Below are 26,160 nucleotides of genomic sequence, written 5' to 3'. Positions count from 1 at the left end.
AGAAAAGAAGCAATGGAGATATAGTAAATTAAATCTGGGTGGGCAAAATTCATTATGATTAAAATAAAACTTTTTTTTTTGACGGGGGTCTGCAAGTTTTGGAAAAAATTATTAATGTATCCCTATTCTCAAGAAGTATGAGAATTACTGGTTTACTAGTTTGAACATGGGTCCAGGAGACAGGAATTATTGAATTCTAATCCCAGCTATGCTGATGATTCTCCCTATGTCTGTGGGCAAGTCTCTTAACCTCACTGTTTCAGTTTTTTGATCTGTAAAGTAGGGGAAATCACCTCTTTCCGAGGATGTTGTGAGGATTAGTTAGGTGATGTTTATACAGTGTTTTGAAGATATAAAGCGCTATCTAAACATGAATACTAATTTACCTGAAGTCAGAGTCAGGCCTTATTGCTTACTAGACCAGGAAGGCTTTCAGCAGAGTGTCTCTGTAGTACTGGATCTGCCTCAAAAAGGACCTGCAGATCTTGCAGCATTGTGGGACATGGCCCTTGCAGAGGCAGAACAGACACCTCATGCCTCTGTTGGTCAGAAGCATAACTGCCTCACAGGATGGGCAGTTCTTAAAACACAGGGACTTGCCCTGGTCAGCCATGGCAGGCAGTGCTACCAGCAGCCATGGGGAGAGGAGCCCTTTTCCCTTGAAGCCCCATCTAACTAGTATTAACTCTAGCTAACTAAGCTGTAGCGGTGGTACATCCAAGAAGAGTATCGCAAGTATATACCATGGGCAATAAAGAAGGCACTAGGTGTGGCAGGCAGTGGCTGGCTCTGCCCTTTATACCCTTGTGATCACATGAGGAAGGGAAGGGCATATGTGCTGCCCAGAGGAATACTGCTGTCTAGAAAATTCTCTGATACCTGTGCACTGAACGTGCACTCACCAACTGTGGAATATATATATAGACTAGTACTTGAAGAAGAAATTTAGTTCAACCCCATAGGGCAGTGACGGTTAAGGAAGGAACTTATAGATGCCTGCTTCCAGACCCCTACAACACTATAAATTACCTACTTTGAGACCAGCATATTTTGGCATAACATTATAATAAGGACTAGCAATTCGACACCATGATCCAATGTATTGCAAACAATGCCCCATAACCTGAAATGTTATTTCAGTGAATTAAATGTTATTTGCTCATTTAAGAGCAGGAAACTTATTCTACTCTTCTGAAGAACTATGCCAAAAAACCTTGAACATTGATCAATAAGCATGATGTATTATCCTATTGCTAATGCTGCTGCTATTTAAAAAGAACATAAAGGACATTCCCTTCACACCAGTTGCCTAAGTAAATTGCAAACTGTCTTTTAAAGTCTTAGGTTCTTCTAATTTGTATATTGGTGGGGTAGGGTTTCTTTCACAAAGTGACCTGCAAGTGGAAAAGCAATAGGGAATAACTGCCCACTGTGCCTCCAAAGCAAACTGATTATAGTGCACCTGCTATCCCAGTGCTTTAAGCTCTATTTTTTCTAGCTTCAGAAAACTGAAGGAGAGGTATTATACTTACATTATTTTGCACAGAAAATACTACAGGTAAGATTTCTGTAGACAAAACCCTGTCAATTAAACAGTTTGCTACATTGGAAGAAAATGGAGGAGGAAGGTGTTTTTTTTTTTATTATTTGTATAAAATATATTGTTCTTCCAGGCTGTACTGAAATAGTTTCTATTTAATTGCAGACAAATCCTAAGAAGGTTACAGCAGTGAAACATTAAAATTCTAAGGGCAACTAATAACATTAAAACTTTATAGCCCCAGATAGAATAATTTAGACAAAAACAACATGAACATATGTTTTGTGTAATAATAACAAACATTTATAGCTGTCAAGAGAGAAAAACACAGGTTTATGCACACCTTAATGGCGTGCATGGGTGAGCATGAGTATATTTAAAACATAATATATTACAAAATTGACAGCAGGCATGACTCTTCTGGGTACTATGTTAAATCAATGAATAAATTACCAAAAGTGTGCTGTGGCTGTTTGGATGTGTAATTGAGCTTAACGTATGTAGTGTTATTTCAAAAGAAACTGTTCAAGGAGTTTCTAGACCAATCCACTATGCATCTTTACTAAGCTGTTTACAAATAGCAATAAATGAAACTGTCTCACAGTAGGAAGGAAGTTTAGTTATACACATTACATAAATGGGAAAAAACTTAATTTTAATATGCTTTTCAAGAATTAGAAACAAACTTATAATATTGCCAGGACCATTGAATTGGAAATCAGCATTTTCATATTCAGTTTTACATGTATTTTAAATTAATTGCTACTTTACATTATGAAGTCCTTACACCAATATAAATTAGGAGTAACTCCACTGAACTAAATGGAGTTGAACCCTGTAGTACCCATGTAAGTAAAATCCGAATCAGGCCCCAAATTAATTAATTAGCTAAAAATGAGCATTAAATAGTATCCATTTAGTTTCTCTATATTTTGCTTGGATAGCAGGTAAACACTATATTTTTTAAACATTTGTATAAAATTAGATATGTGAAAAATTATGTTAACCTATTTTTGCTGACTAGTTAATGTTCAAACAATAATAACCAAGGGGGCAAACAAAGCCATTAATGTGATATTTATAATAAAACAGCCATAGAAATATTTCCATTTCTAACTACAGTGCTGTTCATCTTACTTACTACATACACATTTTATGAAAAGGGGAAGAAAGCACATATTGGCCTATCTATTTTGCTGGCCTCACACTTCCTTAGTTACTGTGAAATGCATGATACTGTGAACCTCTAGTATTGTAGAACAGAGTTAGGAACAGCATCCTGCATTGATGTTACCATTGCCGTCTCAGAGATTTTGCCAACTAGCTGAAAGGGCAGAACTGACAATCCAACCTCTCAACTATCCTCTGTCACCCTCCTTTTTCTAAAACTCCACTAGTACAACCAATTTTAAATATGTTGTCCTGCATGCCTGTAACCAATCATATCTTTAACTTAGTGTTTCAGAATACGTGCTGGTATCTGGTGTCACATCTATTTTATGCTTAGAAGTTCCATGGTATTTTATCTCCTTTTAGTCTCTACTTTCTTGTCATTCATATCTCTATTTCTCCATAGGGGATTTCTGCTAGCACTAGCTACAACTGTGACGTTCTTAGGGCTCAACCTCAATGATCAATTTATTATTCTGTGCTAAATGTGTGCCCCTTTCTAACATGATTGTAAAGAAGAAAAAGATGGTAAAGAAGTGAAGTGTCCATATCCAGATGAGCTGATCCTGATTATGATTCATAAAGCATTCTATGGGGCTAATATAAAAGAACATGGTATGTCACCTGTCTCTTGGCCAGAAATCCCCTTTTACATTTAATACCACCTTAGATTAACAGTCATTATGGCTGCACATGGGATGTTGCTAAACACACAACTACCATTTACTTTTCTGCAGTAGCTTCTGGAAGTATAACCAACTTTTTGAATTTCTGTATGCAATGGCTGATCTTCTATCAACACTTAATCTTTCCCATACAATACTGTATAATTATCATAAATTAAAAATAGTTGCAGTTAAGAAACAGAAAATACTGCAGCAAAGTGTGAATAAAAAGTCTGATGAATAACTAAACGAATGCCAGGATGACAAAAGAAATCTTGGCCCCAGGTAATTAAAAATAGTAGACATATGTATATGTATTCCCTCATACATCCACTTTTTCTTTTTTTAGCATGTAAATTCTGTGCTTCACGAAGTGTCATAATAAGCCTGTTTTGCCACCATTTGTATACATGTGTGGCTCATTTTAGCACCTAATTGCTTCCAAATAGATTAGCTATCAAAACCTGTGCCACTGCTCCCATCCCGAAGTGTACTGTCAACTGTACAATGGTACTAGACATTTACGTGTGAGTCAAATTTAAAATGTAGGCTGTCCAAAAAGATACTGCTGTCAAACACTGTTTTACCTGAATTCCCTTTTATGACCACTGGAGTGGAGAACAGTTATTGCTTAGGTATACTTCTGAGACTAGAATGGCAAGATTCTACACATAAAGCCATGCTATAAGATGATGTTCTGAAAGACTAAACTAGAAACTGAACTGGGGGAGGGGGGAAAGCGAAAATGCTACCCAGACAGAACATAAAAGTAATTAAAATATTTTTAAAAATAATAACATGCAGAACATAAAATGTGCCTTTATCTAATAATATCTTTGTTCACATCAGTGTTCCTTTTCTTCTCTATTACACTTTTATTCATTCTTAGACATCAACCATAACAACAAAAATTCGAATACTGAACTACTAATTAAAGAAAGTAATATTTATAAGGGTTTAGTTTATTCTGCAGATATGAACACTTAATTTAATGCACAAATACAATTAAAGTAAAAATTCTTTTTAAAGCTCAGCACAGTACTATGTCAGTCACTATTCAGTGAAATAAAGAAATGCCTTTTATTTGCAGTACAGCAATATTATTCCAATAAAATGATAGATACAAAATGCTTGCAAAACAAGCAAAAATCTTTTTAGTGACAACTGGCAATGGCATCCATCTAAAGATGCAATTTTAAAAGTACACGAGTCTAAGGAGACTGTCAAAAGAGGGAAGTTAGCCATGTGTTTTTAACAGGCTTTCTAAAAGATAAAACTGCTTAAAACACCATGAAACAGACTGCAGTCTGGCACCAAAAGCAAAAGCATCTCAGTATACAAGGCAAGCTGGGTTCACTTCACTGTTTTAGATTGCACTAACAGAGGTAATTAGCATAAAATCATGTGGTATTACTGCATTGCTACTACCTGTTGTTAGAATAAGCAACATGGGCTAGGGGAGAAAAAGAGTTAAAAAACAAACAAACTTGCAGCTCTTACTCCAATATAGCTCAGTAATCCAAAAATACTTATCTACTCTGGTGATGGGTAAACTTCAGAATGTTTGAGTAAGGGAACTGTTGCCCCCTTAGTAACATTCAGTGGGGGTGTTTTAGTTGTTAGCTCCCAGTACTAAAAAGGGGGAAGGGTCGATGGGGAATCAGGACCCTGAGACTGACAGCCGCCAGGAACAATGGGGACAGGCCAATGCTCCAGGTCAGCCTGAATGACAGGGCAGGCAGGCTAATCAGGGAGTCAGGAGGCCAGGGAGGTCCCGTCCTCTGTGTGAGCTGGAATTGCCTGGGTCAGAGGGAGTGGGGCCGAGCTAAGGAGAAAGCAGGGGCCCGAGCTGAGCTGGGGAGCAGAGCTGCAGCCCCAAAGCCAGAGGCACAGCCCAGAGAGAGCAGACTTGCCCTGGGAGCAGAGCCAGAGGGGCCAGAAAAGCAGCCCATGAAGCAGGTCAGTGCTGGGAGCAGAGCTGTAGCAACCAGAGGCAGAGGGGCCAGAGAAGCAGCCCAGGGAGCTGGAGGCAGAGCAGCAGCAGCAGCGCTGAGACAGAGTGGTGGAGCTGGGGCTGGAGCAGTCCGGAGCTGGGTGCAGTGAGCAGCTGGGGAGAGCGAGGGGGACCCTGGGCAGCGGGCCCAGCACAGGGAGACAGCTCAGCCAAGAGGCTCTGCAGGCCAGGCTTGGATCGTAACGCCGACAGGGCGGTGGCGACACTGGGGAAGAAGGGTCCTACCACTTAGAGCCTGAGAGCATGAGACCACCACCAGAGCAAGTGTCCAACCCACAGCATCCCTGCAGCAAAGCCAGGGCCTGAGAAGAAGGCCTGGGACTTACAAGGAACAGACTGTGAACTGCCCTGACATTCCAGAGACACTGTTTGTGATGTTCCCTGTCACAGAGCGGGTTGATGTGTTTCCTTTAACCTTTCCCATTTTTCCTTATTTTTTTAAAAAATTAATTGTTGATTAAATAACTTGCATTTGCTTTAACTTGTATGTAATGGTCAGTGGGCCAGAGAAGTGGTCAGTGGGCCAGAGAAGTGCCCAGTGCAGAGAGAGTACCCCGGAGTGGGGACACGCTAGCCCCTGTCCTAGGTGACCACAGCAGGGTTGGGGGTTGAGCCCCCCAGGAATCCTGGGCCCAACCTTGTTGGGGTTACAAGGACTCTGCCAGACAGGAGAGTGGAAGGGGAGTCCTCAAGGGCAGGGAGGACACTGGGTAAAGGAAGTAGGAGCGAGGACGCAGATCCTTTTGCTAGCCCACTTCACTGGGGTAGTGCAGAAGCCAGGAAAGTTCCCCTCAATAGCGGGACTATTCCCCTGCTTACATTTGGATAAACATCCAAAAGTTCACTTACTTATTTGAACATATCTGAACCTCTTTGATCTGGAAATCACAGACTGAATCTCACAAGAACAGGCTTTCAGTGCAAGATTCCCAGTACCTTCTGGTTTTGGCCAGTAATGAACATTGAGAGAAGAGGCTTTCCCACCACACTGCTGTGCTGCTCTTTCACCTTTGATCCTGATGAATCAAGAAACACTGGGTGCGGGAGAAGTGAAAAGGAAAAAAAGCCAAAATAGTATTTACTGAAAGTTTTGAAATTCAGAAGTGATTAATTTCAGGCAGAGCCTTATTATATACAAACTGGTTAGCCCAATCCCTTATATTGTTTGTCTGGAGAGGGGTGGGGACTTCCTCGTATTTATTTATTCATCAATTTCAGAATTTAAGCTTTTTTTTTTTTTTTTTTTTTTAAAGATTGCCTATTTATCCCTTCTGGTTGTGACGATATGTGCAGGGGTTCTGAATGTGCGGGGCTGAGTCAGCAGACAAAGAGTGAAACAATGGCTCTATGGAAGTGGTTCTCAATCTATTTAGAATTATGGGCTGCATATGCAGCCCACAATGTGTTATGTGGGTCGCATCCAATACTATCTGTATGGCCCTGAGGATGTCACATGGGTCACAGCTGAGTGCTGATTGGGCTGCAAGTGGCCCGCAGGCTGCAGGCTGAGAACCACTGCTCTGTTTGCTGACTCATCTGCATGGGTAAATTAGGCAGTAAACTTTCATAGTTCTGTTTTTAAAACGAACAGCCTGCACATACACATAGTGAAGAGAAATGACAAGTAGATATACAACATGATTCCAGAAGCTTAAACCCCATCAAATACACAGGAGTCAGAACTAACAAACACCCTGGGCTGTATTGGTGATAGCAGGGTGGCTATGCAACTGATGTGCACCAAGTTTTTTCCCTTTTGCCTATCTTAGATACATTTCATTATGCATAATTTACTTGGGCTTTGTGCAGGAGGGTTCAGCATTTGGACCCTAGAGAATTGTGAACCATACCCATCCATCTTAGCTAAGCATTAACTCTGAAGCATAATGGTGTTAGTTTAAAGCCAACACTGTTAACTCTTTCCCTGCTGATAACTTTAGCTGAAACGTGTAGCTACTCTGGTACTGTGAGAAGAGCTTGAGACTGTGGGCAGAGCTTGATCAGAGTAACACCAGTTCCCCACAGTCCCACCCACAACAGGACTTAGTATAATATCCTTTACTAGAAAGGATACATAACCAGTAAAAATGAATTGACATCAATAACAAAGAAGAAGAAAAGGACACAAGGAAATTAAAAATGAAAAGGATTTGATTATTATGTGGTTAGACTATCTCTAGTTTCATCCTTCACTCACCAAGATCAGGTTGTATACACATAATGGGCCAAATCCAGCAATCAGTGAATGAAGTCAGTGGGAATTTGGGCTGAATAAAAATTGCAGGAATGGGCTCAGTTCTGCATGTGAAATTATAGTAATCTAATATATATATTTAGAATTCTAAAAATAGTTTTTCCAAGTAAGAAATGGCATTATGACTGAATTAGCCTCGTAGGCATATGTCAATTAAAAAACTTTTTCTCATCAAATTCTCAATTATACTTGATCTTAGTTGGGTGATTTAGATTTAAACCCTCATTTAAACTCAACTTGATCTATAAAAGGATGAAGATGGCCTCCCTATCCTTAAAGTGAGAAATCATCGTACCCTTGCAACTAAACTGTTTTACTACAGCTCCTTCCTATCTATTATTTATCATGTTAGAGTGGTCTCCAAGTAAAGAGTAAACATTTGCCAGCAGTAACCAGACATATAGTATCTGAAATAGATGCCATATAAAATTATAAAAACATCTTAGAAATACCATGCATAGCTTAGAATGCTTGTTAGCTACTTCTTCACAGAATAGGAAACAAATGTGAGACACCTTAAATATCCTTGGGTGGTAAATATTATCAAATATTTTAATGGCCACCACGGTACATGAGTTTTCTATCCTGATGGCAATCATATCAGTGAAAATATTAGGAGATAGACACTGCGAGTTACAGTAGATACAATTTAGCTTCAGAAAATATGACTTACAGAGCTTGGCTTTATAAGTTATTTATTGTTGGGAACTAGATTAATAGACCAGAAAGTGAGGGTTCATTTAGATTAAATGGAAAGCTCCAGGAACTGCTGATATAATTTTAAAAGCTTTGGCTTGTTAAGAAATATTGAAATTATTTCTGATACTGTTAAAAAGCCCAACAAATCAGATTGGTCCAAGAAAGCTGATGGACATGTGATGGAATGAATTCCTGTGATCTGAACTGGCTGTGGGTGTTGCCTAATTGAGACTTGAGAGACATTTTTATGGAAAATTAACAAAAGGTATTTTATTTAACTAGCAATATTGACAAATCTTAACAGGGCTTCAAGTAACACAGTTGACCTTTCTCATCCCCGAACAAACACAAAATGCTTTCCTTTTTCCTCTTCCTTCATATGTGGGCCTGGTTTAAGCAAAAAACTGTTTCTCTTGCCTGCTAAAAGTCACAGGCCCATCAAGTAAGTCGGAATGAATTTGTTATATATGCAGCAAATCTGCCAAGCAGATGCTGATCCTACATCTCACAACTCTAAGTCCACTATGCCATTGAAAGGGTACTGTGATGTATTTCAGAAATGTATACAAAATATTACCTTATCATTACAGATTTTTATCTTGTATTTGCAAAAAGAAAAGGAGTACTTGTGGCACCTTAGAGACTAACAAATTTATTTGTGCATAAGCTTTCATGAGCTACATCGGATGCATCCGATGAAGTGAGCTGTAGCTCACGAAAGCTTATGCTCAGATAAATTTGTTAGTCTCTAAGGTGCCACAAGTATTCCTTTTCTTTTTGCAGATACAGACTAACACGGCTGCTACTCTGAAACCTATCTTGTATTTGTTTCTTTTGGGGGGGACTCTCTGATGTTTCGCTTATCTATGATAAAAACAGATCAAGCTAATTTTTTTAAACAGACAAACACTTGCAAAATTTAGCACATGCAGGTGCACATCAACATTTGTACACTTCAATCAACTGACCATTTGCTTTTACAAACAGTTTTCTAAGTGTAATTAACGAATTTACACGTGCAAATATGGGTGTCCACATGGGTTTTCTCCATCTCTGCCATTTTTCAAAATGTAACCATTATCACTTTACCCAAAACACAATGGGCTGACTTCAACCTTTGGGGTGCACCACGGTGACCCTCCAGAATCGAAGTGGAGGAACAAGGCAGAGTGGTTGGCACACTTTGCGCAGCAGCCCCACTCTGAAGAGAGGCCCGAAACCAGCTAGTGCAGTTCATAAATGGGCAGGGCCAGATGGGAAAGGAGAAGATCAGACTGGCTGGGAGTTGATATGATTCACAGTATCTCCTGAAAAACTGCTGCTGAGGAGGCTCCTTTACAACCCTAGCTGAAATGTAAAGCTTCTTTCCCAGGGGAGGACAATAGCAGTACTGCCGTCTGTCATCCCTCAGGCATGAAAACCCCTTACAACATAACTGACCCAACAGAGGTATGTGGGTGCAATGTGTGACATTTGGGCAAAATCAAGTATGGTAAGCTTGAAAAGTTTATTTCAAGCAAGGGCTAAATCATACTACTTCAAACTACAGTATCCTGAAAAAGCAATATGAATTCAGACCACTCAAATTCTTTACATACTTTAATAAGAACCAGTGCATCCTAGACTAGGATAGAAAAAGAAGGTTTTACCAGTTTCATGATGAAGGTGACTTAAACGATTAATATTTTTCTATATGCAATGGATCCTTTTTATACTGCATGTCTGTAGAAACAAGTTTATATCCCGTCCTTGGGTTTGTATGTACTTCTGAGTGCTGCTGTTTATATGGAAGACAATTACTATATCAACACATGATGAGCAGATGAGAAAGGCAAAGACATGCACTTATTTTTTGTCAAGAAACAAACTTTCTCCAATAAATATCCCTCTGCCACAGATGCTATAGCCAATGGATTTGATGTCTTATGCATATCGAGCCATTTTGATATGGGATGATTTAGTTGGGGATTGGTCCTGCTTTGAGCAGGGGGTTGGAATAGATGACCTCCTGAGGTCCCTTCCAACCCTGATATTCTATGATTCTATGAAACCAAATCTTGCTGCTGCTTCCATAACATCTCTAAATTCCAGCCTTTTCTTTCTGTCTGCACTACTAGAACTCCTGTGCAGACCTTATCGCCCTCATGAAACCTCCTCCTCTCTATCCTTCCTGACATCCACCTCCATTCTCCTCAGGTCCATTCAAAACACTGCTCCCGAGGAATGTTTTGAATAGATTTGTTCCTGCCCCGTCATTCTGACCATGTTACCCCTTTGTTTGAATCTCTCCACTGGCTTCCACTTCTTCACTATCATTTCTTCCCAGGATTCTGCCTTTCCTATAGGCAGTGGACTGCGCTTAATTGCATTCCAGCAACACACGGAAGGTGTGCATATCTCCTCCAAAATCAAAGAATCATCAAATATTGACTGTGGTACAATCTATGAGTCACATCACAGGCAACTGCCCCATTTATAGTAACAGTGGTGGCATAAGGGGGATCCACTTAGTTACTCCAGAAGCATTTGAATGACTTTAGAATCTCAAGATTCAATTATAGTCTCAGCCCATTGCTTTTCAAATGCCATGTGAAAGAAGAAGATGACCACATCAAATACAAGCTTCTAGTCCATACTTTTAAGGCCCCCTATAACTTAGTCCTGCCCTTATTTTTTTATTTCAATCTGCTCCACCAATGATACCATCCTCCAATGCTTACTTGTCTGTTTCTCCCAAAAGAACCTTTATCCTTTCTTTTCCATGGTACCTGAACTTGTTTGTAGAGACACTACCCTGTCCTTCAAATCCTCCCTCAACACACACTTCTATTGTGATACCTATGAGAAATTGCCAAGTGATAATGGCTGTTATGGATATATGGCTGTTATACCCCATGTTTACCTTATATTTTGTGTATTTATATTTATAACTTATAAAAAAGTAGTAAATTGACCAGATTGAAACCATCTAGCTGTAGCTGGCCTGTATAAACATATGTTCTTATTACTATTTTCCTTCCTCCCTCCCCAGTTCCTTCCAACTGTTTGTTACATCCATTTGTTATACCTAATCTTAGTTTTTAAATTCTTGAGGGTTGTCTTCTACTCTATTTGCACAGCAGCTATCACAGTAGGGTCTCAGTCCTGACTGGTGCCTCAATGTACAACTGTAATACTAACATTGATGGATTTACTACAGGCAAAAACAAGGTTTTGTCCACTGTTTTATAGGAAGACAGAATGATTGTCAGTCACATAAACAACAGTCCCTTTACTCATCACTTGACCTTCTGATCTCTGGATCAAGCCCGACCTTTGAGGTTGACAAACCAGCAATATTATAATGCCAGATCTTAGAAATGTCTAAAAACAAAGAACCTTTGATTTGGAGCAATGGATGAGGAAAACAGTAACTTAGGAAACATTTCTTTCATAGCATAGCAGATTTAATAGGAATTTGTTAATTTTAAACCGAGGGGTTGGCAATCCTCAGAATATACTTAATACTACAGCTAAGCTTCCAAAATTACAAAAGACTCAGAATTAGAGCTTATTACACAAGTGACTTAATTCAGAATAGTGACATATTATGTTTAATACAGAGCCCACCATTAAATAGTCAACATTTTTGAGCATCTGCTGTGACGGCGACACTGCAAAATCTGCTATGCTAATTATGGGAAAATGCTATGGTCACTGCAGGTATTTGGGGTGGTGAATGTTGGGTTCTTAATGGAATTCATCGTAGTCCATTTCTTCCCAAAAGAGCTTTACAAACAAACTATACAAGGACCTTTTATTCCGCAACTGAAAGTAACTTTTTAACAGTGCCCAGTACTATGCAATAGTATTAAAAAGAAAAGAAGAATGCTATAGTCAATTGAAATTGCAGGGAGAATTTAGATGGGCAGATTGTAATGACCAGAGCTGGAATTTGCCCTGGGAACTGAGGTTGGAACCTTGGGTTAATGTCTAATCTGAAATATGTCATTCACAAGAGAGCTCCCTCACATCGTGCTGGGACAGTGGTTCAGTATGGATCCAGAGGAAAGAGCACCCTCTACTGAATTACCAATACCACTTTCTGTGACACCTTTGTATTACAAGAACTGACTCAGTCAAGCCATGAGATGATCACAGAACAAAGTGGATATTCATACTTACCTTTCCACAGCACCATGAGTTGCTACGGTAGAGGGAAGACTAATTTCCACCCCATTGTTAATGTTTTCTTTTTACTGATGAAGGGGCAACTATTTATTTATTTATCTCTTATATTCTGTGTGTCTGTGTGTGTGTATCAAGAAGTGGTTGAAATTTTAAATTAATGGTATGTATGTGTGTACATGACTGTGTGTGTGAGAGAGAGAGACAGAATATAAATGGAACATACACCCAGTTTTGAAGCTTACATTTCATAAATCATCTTGTGTGACTTAATGAAAACCTCAGTTTAAGCAGAATGATCCCTCTAACATAGGTTGTCCCTATCCCTTTGGCAGAAACAACTAACTCCAGGGACAAGAGATGAGGGCAAATCATACATGCTGATGTAATTGTTTCACACTTTCAGTTCACTGCTATTATAGTACTAGTCCCATCTACTCCGGTATAAGACCTCTTTTTTGTAATTAGCAGACCAAAGTGTTCATGTAAAAAACAAACAAAAAAACTCTAGATTCTGAGATCAATCTAGCTCATATCTGTTAACCACATGATAGAAGATTAACCTGATAATGACTCTGCCTGTTTTTAAAAAATACAATTACCTGAAAATTATTGGTGTAATGGCTTGCTTCCCATAGAATTACAGTATGTCCACAATATGGATCTCTGAAGATTAGAAATCTAGAGTTGAAAAGCCCTTTAGCTGAGCAGAGGAAAAAGCGAAATATCTACTCACGTATATGACATTTCTCTGTATTGATCACAGAAACCAAAGAAATGTGCTCATACATTCTTCTGTATCATAATATTAGTCTTAAATGTTGCAGCTACAGAAGCATGGTCTGGACAACTAGGATGTAACTGTCTAGCCAGAGAGTGAGGGCTGTCAGCATTTCCCAGCCTATTTTCTTTTTCTGTTTTGTTACACATTTCTCAAACATTCCCTCACATTAACAAACTGAGAAGAGATCTGTTGTTGTCTGGAATATAGTCTTGACCAACCCACTGTGTCTGATAAGTTGTCTGGCTGTGCTGGAAGAAGGACATAAGACACTGGATGTGGTTTATTTAAGCTGGAACTTTATTCCTATATGTCTGGGAATAACAATCAGATAAAAGTGTACAGTGCAGGTAATTCCACCATCATTTACATATACCTGGGGATAGGCTGTTGTCAGCCCTACCCCTTTACCCATCCTGGTCCCCAGCCAACCTGCTGCTGGGACCCCTCACCTTGAGGGTCTATAAAGGATGGCGGTTGGCTCCCTACTGTACCAGTCATAGGAACCGCAATCCTCACCTGTTTCTGTGCCTTTAAAAAGAAAAGAAGTACTTGTGGCACCTTAGAGACTAACAAATTTATTTGAGCATAAGCTTTCATGAGCTACATCGGATGCATCCGATGAAGTGAGCTGTAGCTCACGAAAGCTTATGTTCAAATAAATTTGTTAGTCTCTAATGTGCCACAAGTACTCCTTTTCTTTTTGCGGATACAGACTAACACGGCTGCTACTCTGAAACCTGTGCTTTTAAAGAATACCTCCTTTAAATCTTTTATCAATCCATTTTATCTGATCACCATATCCCTTCCCTATAAAGGACCTGCACTGGACATCTGCCTCATGTTGACATAATGAGTTGTGACATCATTGCCTAGCCCCTGTTTCATGTTTGCCCCAGTTAAGCCCCCAACCATCCTGAAGAAGGTGAAAACCCCACCTCACCTTGGCCATGCTGGCTGTGAGGAAAAACGTCCTTCCCAGCCCTCTGAGAAAGGAATGACTAGCGTAATTCCCACAGGTATTTAACTACGTTTCTGGGTGGGAGTTGCTCTGCCTGGTCCTAGTAACAGAGGGCTTTTCCTGCACTGGGGAGGACGTAAATGGTCCCTCCTCTCTTCGGGTCACCTGGGGTGGGGGTGATGGGTCAATGTCCCCATGCTGACCTACTCTGAAACTGCTGCAGCCAGTCACTTTGCCTATCTAGACCTTAAACAGGCCACACACCTTCTCCTACAAGCGAGACAATGGCCCCCACTGCTTAATGTGTTGTGAGGTCATTGTCCAGCTTGGCCAGAAGGAAGACATAAGACACTGGATGTGGTTTAATTAGGCTGCAACATTATCTCTAAATGTCTGGCAGAACCTGTGCTGGGACACCATCAAATGAGGATTAAAGGGGGGGGAGGGTATCAATGAGGGAGTGTTGGCCCTCCATACCAGGCGTAGGAGCCCTGAACGTCCCCCTGTCTCTGCTCATTTAAAGAATATCTCCTTTAAATCTTTACCAATCCATTTTATCTGATCACCATATCTCTTTGCTATAGAGGATCTGCACTGGACGCTCACCACAGAGGCACTGGCAATTAGCTTGGCTGCCTCCCCCACGTATCTAATTGGGTTTCTGGATATCTACTAATGCCTTCTTTAATATTGCCAAAAACCTGTCAGCTCCCAAGTCTCACAGGTGGACCCCATCCTCCCTGAATAATTCTGGTGCCCCGTATGCTATGTCCAGATGAGAAATTACCAACACCCCATGCCACCTATGAATTTTGCCACCTCCCCATTCACATACCTCCTAGCTTTGTTGACTGATGGGGGCTTCACACCTCCCTGCCACACCCTGAATTGCAACATATTCGACGCAATAATATTTTCTCATGGGAAAAGCTCCAGGATCTGCCCCAATTCCCTCTCAACTCTGAGCATTAAGGCCACCTCTTTCCATGTTCCCAATCATTTCCCCCAAGGTGAACCACAATCATACCAGGTGCCTGTTCACGGGCCACCACAGTATACATAAGGGGCATTAGCTTATCTAATAACATGCCCCTCTTCCCATTCCAGCTCAGGACTGCTTCGTCACTGTGGCCTAGCTGTGAACCTCCAGACAACCAGTAAAGCTGCCTATATACCCAGTAAACTATACTGTGGCTGCAGAGCCACACCACTATCTGCCAGCATCTGGAATGCAAATACACAGGAAAATTAACCCTGGTTCCCCACCTGCGGTCACACATATGTTCTGTATGCTTCAGAATGCCAACTCCCAATTCTCTGAATTGCGCTAGCCTTCACATCCAGCTGGACCACTGCTGTTGCTGCCCAGATCCTGAATGAGTGGGAACCAAATTCATGTGCTAGAAGCCCCAACCTCATCAGTCCCCATCTGAAAACAGTAACAAATTTGCATGTTGTGAGGGGACTCCCGTCACCATGAATATAGAGGTTGCCCATCCCTCCCTGGCCTTATTACCATATATACTCTCACAACCTCAACAGGGCAGATTGCGGGCTCGTCACTCTCCTGTAGAATAATGAGTTCACCCCAGCCTCCTTGATCCATCTTTGACTTATTCAAGATTAATATCACTGATCACCCCTCCCAGTGTATTTCCCTCAGTTCCAAAGTCCTTCCAGAAGAGTCCCTACAGGACACAAGTACTAGTTCACTGATCCTAAAAGCTCCAAAAAATGCTACCAGAAATGCCACCATGAACAAAGCCAACTTTTGTCCACAATGACATATGGGCTCTAGGATCTGCACCAGATCCATAAGCATATTAACAGTGACAAGAGTATGTGCATTTTCCTAGGTGAATGGAGATGGTTGATGATGCCAGTTGCTGGGTAGCTAATGACACCATGTGCTGCAGTACCTGTTCCTCCTGAAATTTCACAGAATCACTAAACATCTCTCATAGATCCATAGTGTTTGTGGAGCCACCAATATCTGTACTACACAGACTCCCCTCCTTCCCAGCCCGAGCTTGGGAGCTGCTGTGGTGAGGGTGAGAGGGAGAGACCCCCCATCTTCCCAGCCCCAGCTCGGGGGGCTGCTGTGGCAGGGGAGAGAGGGCACATCCATTGCATTAAAAAGGTAAGACTTCTGCTATTAAAATATGAGTTATGTGCCTTTATTTGTAGAACAAAAAAACAATTATTATTAAGGGTTTTTTTATATAGCGCTTTTATCCAAAGCGCTTTACAATAGTTAGCTAATGGTACAAACAACATTCAGAAAGATCATTAAGTGGTCCACCGAGACCCTCGGCAATTTTCAAGTGGTCCGTGAAAAAAAAAGTTTGAGAACCACTGGTCTAGAGCTATGCCAAGTTGGTTAGTATGTGCAATGGCTCTGTTTTTGAGAAATCGCCATTTCCGTGTGCATACTGGTGATAGAACAAGTGCTTGGAGGCACCAGAAGAACAGCCTCCTGCAAGAATCAGTATTATCTCCAACATTCTTCAACTTATATTCAAATGACCTAGCATATACTGCATCTCGGAAGTTTGTTTATGCAGATGACATATGCCTCAGCATGCAGTCACACTCCTTTGACATATTTGAGAGTGTTCTGATTACAGATATGGCAGCTATCGTCGATTTTTGTCATCGGTGGCGCCTAATACCAAGTGGAAGTAAGATACTGTCGAGTTTCTTCCACTTACATCATGCACAAATGGGTAGAGAGCTGAACACAGTTCTCAATGGTCAACAAATAAAGCATGATTCACACCCAGTTATGTAGGCGTCATGTTGGACAGAACTCTCACATATCATGGCTATCTTACAAAGACAGTGACTAAGGTCAAAATGTGCAACAACCTGCTTGGAAAGCTGACTGGAACAACATGGGGTGCCAATGCCCAAATGTTATACACTTCAGCCTTGGTACTCTGTTACTCAGCGGTGGAGTACTGCACTACAGTACGGGCTCGCTCATCTCACACAAACATGTCAATGTACAACTTAATTCCACTATGTGTATTATTTTAGGCACACATAAATCTACTCCTCTACCATGGTTGTTGGCTCTTTGCGATATTGCTCTGCCCTGTGTTTGCAAAGAGGAAAGCATAGTAAAGCTTGTGACAAAATTGTGTGATATGCCACATCTACCACTATTTAAAGACTTTTTAATCCACTACATGGTCGTCTGCCCTCATGTCGCCCACTGTGGATAAATTTACCAGGTGAGGGATTTATGGTAGAGGACGTATGGTGAGCTTCATAGTCTGCAAAGAAAGTGACTAATAATTATCTTGAATCGGACCCCATTCAACCTCAACCAGGATTTGATTTGCCGCAAAGGCAATGGAGCCTTCTCAACTGGTTTTGTATCGGACATGGAATTTGTGCTGCAGCAGAATTTTGGTGGCATTTTGGAGACAATCCTCTATGTCAGTATGGGCAGCTACAAACCATGACACATATTGTTGAGAACTGCAAAATGACTCAACTTCCTGGAGGGCTTCATGCCTTGAACGTTGTTAAGAGTGCGGTGGCTTGTCTTGACCAGATTGCGTACGACAAATAAATAACTACACATTGTAAACCTTTTAGTGCTGCGGAAACAATTTTGGAAGCAACTGCCCAGACTATTTGAGTCAATTCTCTGATGGCTCCTCCACCTCCAAATGCAGTTAATTCACCACTGAGAGTGTTTGCTTCCCCAGGATCCACGTTCTTTCCCAGTAAAGGGGAATCCGTTTGGTAGACACACAGACCATCCTGGGATCCACCAACCCTGGTCCTGCATCCAACCTCTTGCCCCCGTGGCAAGGATTCCATCCTTCCAGTCTCCCATGGCCCCTTGAGTCCCACTCTGTCCCCACCTGAGCTGGGTTTGGAATTCCCTCTCCCGTCTCCTCTAACACGTCTGCTATAGCTGGCTGTACGAGGGCAGGGGACTCCCCAGTCTCGTTCTCACCACTCTGCTGTGGCCCCAAACTCCCTCATCTGCCCCTTCTGCTACAAAACATCTTCTTTTGCCACTGTGGCCTGGAAGTGGGAAGCTTCCCCCCCCCCCCCCCCCCCGCTCCCTGTTCTCACTGGTCTGCTATGGCTCCAAGCTGAATTTGAAACTTCCTCCCCTTCTGTTACCAAATGCCTGCTTCTACTGCTATGGGCTGAAAGAGGGGCGAACTATTTCCCTCCCCTTCCTTGTTCTCACCTGTCTGCTATCATGTGGCATCATGAGAGCTGTTGCTCTGCCTGGTCCAGGTAAAAGAGGGCCTTTCCTCTACTGCCATGGACCTAAACAGTCTCCGCATCTTCTGTCACTTGGTGGGGATGGGTCAGCATTCCCATGCTGACCTCGTCTGAAGCTGCTGCACCAAGTCACTCCCGCCCTTTCCTACAAGCCAGACAATACCCCCACTGCTTAAAGTGTGGTGAGATCATTTGCACTGTAGCTGTACCCCAAGGAGACTTATCAGGCACCTCCATCTGTAGTAGAGATTTAGTATCTTCAATGAGTCTCCATATTTTCATGGCAGACATGTCAGCTTTCTTTTTCTTAGGTTTTTGAAAACTAATTCTTTGTTTAAAACTACGAGAGAAACAAGAAAGTTGAGAAACAAGAGGGAGTTGGGTGAGTGATGGATGATTCTGGAGCCACAACATCCAACATTTAATTCTGGGTTTGATAAAACTGACTATAAATTAGGGAGAAATAACATTGGCATTTTCTCCCCTGATGTAGAGATTCATTTTCAAACAGAGGGTGGATATAGATTTACAACTTCAGCCTGTGTAATTCTGCCTACGATGATCTATTATTTTAGAATCAAAGATACTCATTCTACCATATGACATATCACAAAATGTTACTTTTTCCCCATGTTCTCAGTTTTATCTATTTAACCATATTTTTACCTGATACTTTCAGTATTCTTCAAAACCTTGCTGCTTCTATTATTCACTTACCAATAGAAAGTGTTCCTTATATGGATTAGACCAGTAGTTTTCAAACTTTTTTCTGGCAACCCAGTTGAAGAAAATTGTTGATGCCTGCGACCCAATGAAGCTGGGGATGAGGGGTTTTGGGTGAGGGAGGGGATGAGGGCTGGGGCAGAGGGTTGGGGGGTGGAGGTGAGGGTTGCAGGGTAGGGCTGGGAATGAGCGGTTCAGGGTGTGGGAAGGTACTCTGGGCTGGGGTGTGGGAGGGGGTCAGGGTTCTGGACTGGGGATGCAGGCTCTGGAATGGAGCCAGAGATGAGGGGTTTGGGGTGCACAGGAAGGGGCTCTGGGTTTGGGGGGGCTCTGGATTTGGGGGGGCTCAGGGCTGGGACAGGATTGGGCTGCAGGGTTGGGGCCTGGGCTTACCTCGGATGGCTCCCGGACAGTGGTGCAACGGGGGTGCTGAGGCAGGCTTCCTGCCTGTCCTGGCACCGCGGACCATGCTGCACCCCAGAAGTGGCCAGCAGCAGGTCTGGCTCCTAGACGGAGGCACGCAAGCAGCTCCGCATGGCTCTTGCCCGCAGGCACCGCCCACCCCCACCTCCCCCAGCTCCCATTGGCCAGGAACCGGCCAATGGGAGTGCGGAGCCAGTGCTCGGGGCGGGGCAGGGGCACATTGCGGAGCCCCGCCCCCCAGCCTAGGAGCCGGACCTGCTAGTGGCTGCTTCCGGGGCGCAGCGCAGTGTCAGAATAGGTAGGAACTAGCCTGCCTTAGTCAGACAGCACCGCTGACTGGACTTTTAATGGCCCGATCGGGGGTGCTGACCAGAGCCGCCGTGACCTAATGCCTTACAGTCTGCGACCCAGTACTGGGTCGCAACCCGCAGTTTGAAAACCACTGGATTAGACAGTTCTCACAAGACTGCATATCTCTATTGCCTAAGAAAAATGAGCTAGGTCTCAACATTCTAACTATTAGCCCCATCTATCTGAAATGGTTCATGATCAGGTGGATTTCTCATAAGAATTTAACTTTTATGTGTTTTTCTTTTTTAAAAATGGAAATTAAAAATTAATTATATTAACTATTAATTCTAAAGAGAAACATCTTTAAAAGTGAAGACTACAGATATATACTTGGCGTATGCTATATCCTACATCTGTTTAAATGACTAGCTTACATAGTCCTTGGCTTCCAATGCTTTTGCTCTGCATTGCTATGCAGTACACAAAAATGTGAGTTCTAGCAATCACTGGCTATACACACATATAGACATAATCATCACTGGTTTACTGAACCTGTGAAGTATTGGGAACAGAACTCACAACCTGGTCTAAGAACATAGTCTTCTACCACTCAGGCAAAAGGGGAATATCCATTATCAGTGAGTAGTATTAGGATTTGTATCTTCTTTTCAAGGAAGATAATTATAATCTACTAGACACTACAGCAGATAGTGAAATTCCATCCAGCAGCAGAATTAAAATAAATACATAACATGGGAGTTATGTTATAGATTCCAAGGTGAGAAGGGACTATTATGATAATCTAGTCTGACCACTTGTATAACACAAGCCACAGAACTTCCCCAAAATAATTCCCTTTGAACAGTGCATATCTTTAAAAAAATCCAATCTTGTTTTAAAGATTTCCAGTTATGTAGAATTCACCATGACCCTTGGTAAATTGTTATCTAGCTTCAACTTCCCGCCACTGGATCTTGTTATACTTTTCTCTGCTACACTGAAAATCTCATTATCAAATATTTGTTCCCCATGGAGGAATTCTTAGACTGTGATGAAGTCACCCTTTAACCTTCTCTTTGTTAACCTAAGTAGATAGAACTCCTTGTGTCTATCACTGTAAGGTATGTTTCCTAATCCTTTCACAATTCTTGTGGCTCTTCTCTGAATGCTTTGCAATTTATCAACAACCTTCTTGAACTGTGGACACCAAAACTGGACATAGTATTCTAGCAACAGTTGCACCAGTGCAAAATACAGAGGTAAAATAACCCCTCTCTACTTGAGATTCCCCTGTTTATACATCTGAAGATTAGCCCTTTTGGCCACAACATCGGACTGTGAGCTCATGTTCTACTGATTATCTACCATGACCCTTAAATTTTTTTCAGATTACTGAAGTAGTCACATAGCCAGTAGGGGAGAAAGTACATCATATGCTCAATATCATTATTGCTCAGAAATGATCCCTCTGTTGACTGAGGAGCAACGCTGCACCAATGTAAGTCCTATCTAGTCCTCTTCTGCTGAAAATATGGTGAAACTCATAGGAACTTAAAGAAAGCCAGTTAAAAAGCAGGCATCTCAGACATTTCCCAACGTGGGAAAACACATAAATATAAACATACACCCCCTCACTTCTAATTACTTTAGTATACTTCTAATAGAAGCTTCAATCAGGAGGAGAAAAAACAATTATTACTTTATACGTCTAATAGCCTGAATTAGAATAGATGAATTGTTTGTTACATTTATCAGCAGTAACATCACACAATGAAACTTCTTAAACTGCAACACACGAGGTGAGTCCGTTTTTCTTTAAATGTACTTCTCTATGGATAAAAAACAAAACATATACTCAAATTTATGCTTGATATACTAGTTGTATGGTTATTCTAAAAATCACAAACTACCAATTACTACTAAGGACATTGGTTAACGTTAGAGACTTCAACACATTTATAAGTGAGCTTTAAGTATTCCTTTCCTGTTTTTAGTTTTCATTTCCATGGTAAAAGGTCAGGGAGAGAATGCACTGCACTGTAAGAAGTTAGGTATTAACAACATTTTGAAATCCCTCAAGTCCTCCACAGTATTCAGAATTGAATATACCAAAGCTGAGTTTCAGGATATAAACTATTACAAAACTTCCATACAATACAATATATAATCTCATAAGCCAAATCAAATTCCTGAATGCTAGTGCTGAAGATACATTTCTAGAACAGCAGTTTCCCTCTTTCCTTCCCTCTCTCTGTTTGCTTCTATAAAATATGCCATAGTACTGGGAAAACACTTTTTAAAAGTCCTAGGGGAAAAGTTTCCTAGAGTCTTAGAGATCTGTAAAGAAACAGAAATAGGAAGAATTTCAAAGACCAACTCCTTTCCTGCAGTCTCTCAAACAAGGTAAAAAAGAAAAATACCCCCTAGATATATTCCTTAGATTCTCCTTTATGCTTCTCAGGGTCCCCATGGTTTCTGAAGTACATGTAAACTGAAATCTAGAGTTATATTTCCCATTATGTTTTATTTTTAATTAATCTTTCAGCCCAAAGCACTAGATGATCAGAACTTTTTAGAGATATGCATTTCACTGCAGTATTTGCCTGTTATCCATTACAAGGTCACATCCTATGCGGTGGTGACAATGTACGAAATAGCGTCCAGCTAGTGTCTTTATGGCAGTGGTTTTTGTTTGTTTGTTTGTTTTTCATGGTGGAGGAACCAACTATAAGGAAGAATTTCTCTGAGTTTTCCATTTTCCACCTGGTGGGAAAGAACTGTTACCTCGCCATATAAATAATTAAGGATATTTGGTCAGTTTAAGTTAGGCCTCTGATTCTCCCAATAAAATATTTTAACACCATCCCTCTAGACTTTGGTTCTCCGTAGTAAAACTAAGCAGAATTTTTGAATAATTTTTTTTACATTTTAATTTTGGTTAAGCATTTAGCCTTTGGCCATGGATGAATCAATCTGTTCAGAGATAATGCAGTGAAATGAATATGGGAATATTATCCAATACACCGTCATATTACAGAAGGTGAAAACTTTTAACTCTTAGCTAGTCTGTGTATTTTAATGGACTGAACCACAAAATCAAGGTTTGCTCCTCTGCCCACTACCCTAGAAAAGGCCATTTGACATTGGAGCTCTTCTAACCAAGTCAGTGACTCAGGATATTATATCAGTTTCAGTCTGGGTATATAGGTTTGTTAATTCGCTCTTGTTACACTATTACTCTTGATGACTCCTCCACAATCTCTAAGATCCTTCCCAGAGTTCACAGCCAAGTAATAGGAGCTGGACATTTAACTTAATTCACTGGTGACACCAAACACCATTTCACAGAGTGGTCCTTAAAAATGGCAAACACCACCACAACTTGTTCCCCGAGCATGAGAATCAGAGAAACTAATTTATAAAACATCTCTGGAAGTGGGAACCTTGAATTTTTCTATAAATTGGAGTCTCCCATATGCCTAGGTACTGAAGTTACTGGACTATTCTGCGAATTGCAAATGGAAGAATCAATGTGGTTTCAAAAATAAATCCATTTTTGTTGATACCACCACTGAACCTGTTGCATGATTTGGATGAGTTTGTGTTGTTTAAACTACTCTTGCAAGTATCACATTGGGCAACTGGTAAATATTATAGCCATCCTTGATAACTAATGCACACCAAATGATTACAGATGTCAATACTTTGTTTTTGAAGTACATGTTGTATTCAATGCATGCACTATTATGGAAGGCTTAAACCAGAGCAAAAAGATTTGTGGCAAAGCATACAACCTTCTTCCCACTACAATGGCCATCCCCTAATTAGGCAATGCATCTGATAGTCATTAACAGGAATGAGATAATGAATCACTTTCTCTCTTCTTTGTTAATTTGCTGTAACCAAGCGGCTAATGGATGTCAGAGCTGAGTGATTGCACTGATTATAGTGATTTATAGTTGCAACAAAACAATTTAAAACCATTCTGATTATTCATGTTAAAGATGCTTTATGTTTTGTTTACTAAATGTTTTATGTCTCTTTCCTGCCCCTTCGCACTCCCTTACACACTGTGAAAGAGGTCTTCTTGGAAAACTTGAAAGTTTAAGCTTTTTTTTATTGTTTCAAAGTAAGCCATTTCATTTTGTTTATAAAAAAAGAAAAAAATTACCCAGTAGAAATGAAAAAGCCTTAGGGTGGAAAGAAAACTTCAGTGGTGCCTAAGTTCAAAAGAAGACGGAAATAAGAGGAAATAAGACAAACTTCAAGCCACTTACCTTGGGGCTCCCAGTCCCTTCCTCATCCTCTGCAGACACATCAGTAGCCAGTATCTCTGCTTTGATGATATCCAGAGCCCTAAGAATCCAGCTGTGTTGTCGTTTGATTTGCCTCTGTAGTTCCTTCCACTGATTTGCAATCATCTGCAGCATGTCCTTCAGTCCTTCTCCAAAATGAGGAGGAAAAAAAATGAAAGTTGTAAACTCAGCTACATCTTTAAATAATATTCTTTACACAATGGCTTATCAGGAAATTTAAAAGAAAAAACACAGCAAATATTTCAGTATATTCCGAAAATGAGGCCAGGAACTATTGTGTTCATACTGCTAACACTACTATATGGTCATATCATCTCTTTTAGCCCACAATTAGCCAGAATGTTACATTTTAATTATACCTCAGCTCAGAATTTAAAGGAAAATAAAATGTCACAGAACTAGTGATTTATATGTAGTGGGGAACGCCCAGGAAACTCCCCCCTCTAGCTATCTCTGCCCTGGCTCTAAACATTCAATAACTTCCCAGCCAGATGTAATATTTCATCCCTCCCACTCCTTTGTATATTTTCTGTGCTTTAAATTATTATTTTCTAAACATACTGCAACATACACAATTTATCTCAGTGTACAGCTTTGAGACCTTTGCTGTGGCTTCTCTACCCCCCGGGAATTATACCAGTAACTCACTGATTTACTATAGCTTTTGCATTAAAGAAATTCTGTCTGTAGCTCTCAAGAAATAGGTGTAGATTGTGAAACAACAGCTCTAATGTCCAGAAAAATGTAAACAAAAGGACAACTGCAAATTAGATGAAAGGTATGCTAAGTGGGCCAAAATTAAGACACCAATACCCAGTAGTAAAGTATGATGATTAAAACCCTACTATTAAGCTAGTCATGCTAACGTCTAAAATAGTATATAATTATGCACCCAGATTTAAGTCCTTTTCAGAAATAGACAAGCCTAATCAAAGGATATAACTATTTTTAAAGTATTTTGCTAATAAATTAAAACTGAAGTAAGAATTAGTTTACGTAAGTAACAAAAAAAAAAGAAAAAAGAAAAATAAGAACCCCCCCACACCTTTACCAATGCAATTACCTGTGCAGAATATATATATGAAACCCTAATTCATTATCTTAATGTTATTTCCATAGCACCTATATCAAAGAACATGTCAGTGTGAGGTTTTCAGTGATGTGATTTCAATTGAAACTCAGCTGAGCAGCAAGACCAAAATAAAATGAACAGACTATTTGAGGTAGTATTTCATTTTATAAGTATCACAGCATTGTAAGCAGTATATGAAACATTTATAAATCTTGAAGGTCAATCTGATAATGTAAATATTAATAATACATAAGGAAGTGAATATATGCAGTAATTTACAGCAATGCTTCTTCATTCTTTAATAGTCTGGAGACATAAAGACTTGCAATATTTCAGAAAGATTTACCTGATTTGTGAGATACAATAAGCTCAAGAAGTTGACATCCTTCTTCTACCACAGCTTCTTTTAAAGCACAGTGGCTATCTACATTCAACTTAAAACTCTGCAAGGAAAAAAATATGAGTATCAAATGTTGGAGAGGCAGCAAAACATGAAACCTGTACAAAATTACTTGCTACTTTTATCAAGACCCACAGCCCCATTTACAAAATAGCCAAACAAACTTGCAATATTAAAAGCTATTGATATTTTAGATCTGGGATAAAAATATTTCCGTGAGAATAGCAAAGTGCATCTGTGTTGAAACAGCTGACAAATCTAGAAATTCATTAGGTTTTATGAAAAGTCACATCCTGTAGGCTGTATCTGGAGTAATAGTGTTCTATAAAACACACAGAGTTTATGCCATCACATCTGAGCGCTCTCTTTCATATTTCCTTTGAAATGTTGCTAATAATACTATTTATGAAACCATAAAAATGTACAACAC

General features: G+C 40.5%; 1 protein-coding gene across 2 annotated transcripts in view; it reads right to left on the bottom strand.

Annotated features, from left to right (window-relative positions):
* Nucleotides 1–26,160, bottom strand: part of AKAP6 (A-kinase anchoring protein 6) — a 401,935-nt gene that overhangs the window by 168,262 nt on the left and 207,513 nt on the right. The window contains exons 6-7 of one of the 2 annotated variants that reach the window (XM_048854030.2): nucleotides 25,677–25,773; nucleotides 24,220–24,386 (exon numbers count right to left, since the gene is read on the bottom strand). In XM_048854030.2, the coding sequence (XP_048709987.2) occupies nucleotides 24,220–24,386; nucleotides 25,677–25,773 (264 nt within the window). The remainder of the gene's footprint in view (nucleotides 1–24,219; nucleotides 24,387–25,676; nucleotides 25,774–26,160) is intronic. The other variant, XM_048854032.2, reaches the window with a different exon arrangement.

Source organism: Caretta caretta, chromosome 6 (genome assembly GCF_965140235.1).
Source record: "Caretta caretta isolate rCarCar2 chromosome 6, rCarCar1.hap1, whole genome shotgun sequence".
Taxonomy (NCBI): Eukaryota; Metazoa; Chordata; order Testudines; family Cheloniidae; genus Caretta; species Caretta caretta.
The sequence above is the reverse complement of the archived record's forward strand: the minus strand, read 5'-3'. Positions and strand labels throughout refer to the sequence as shown.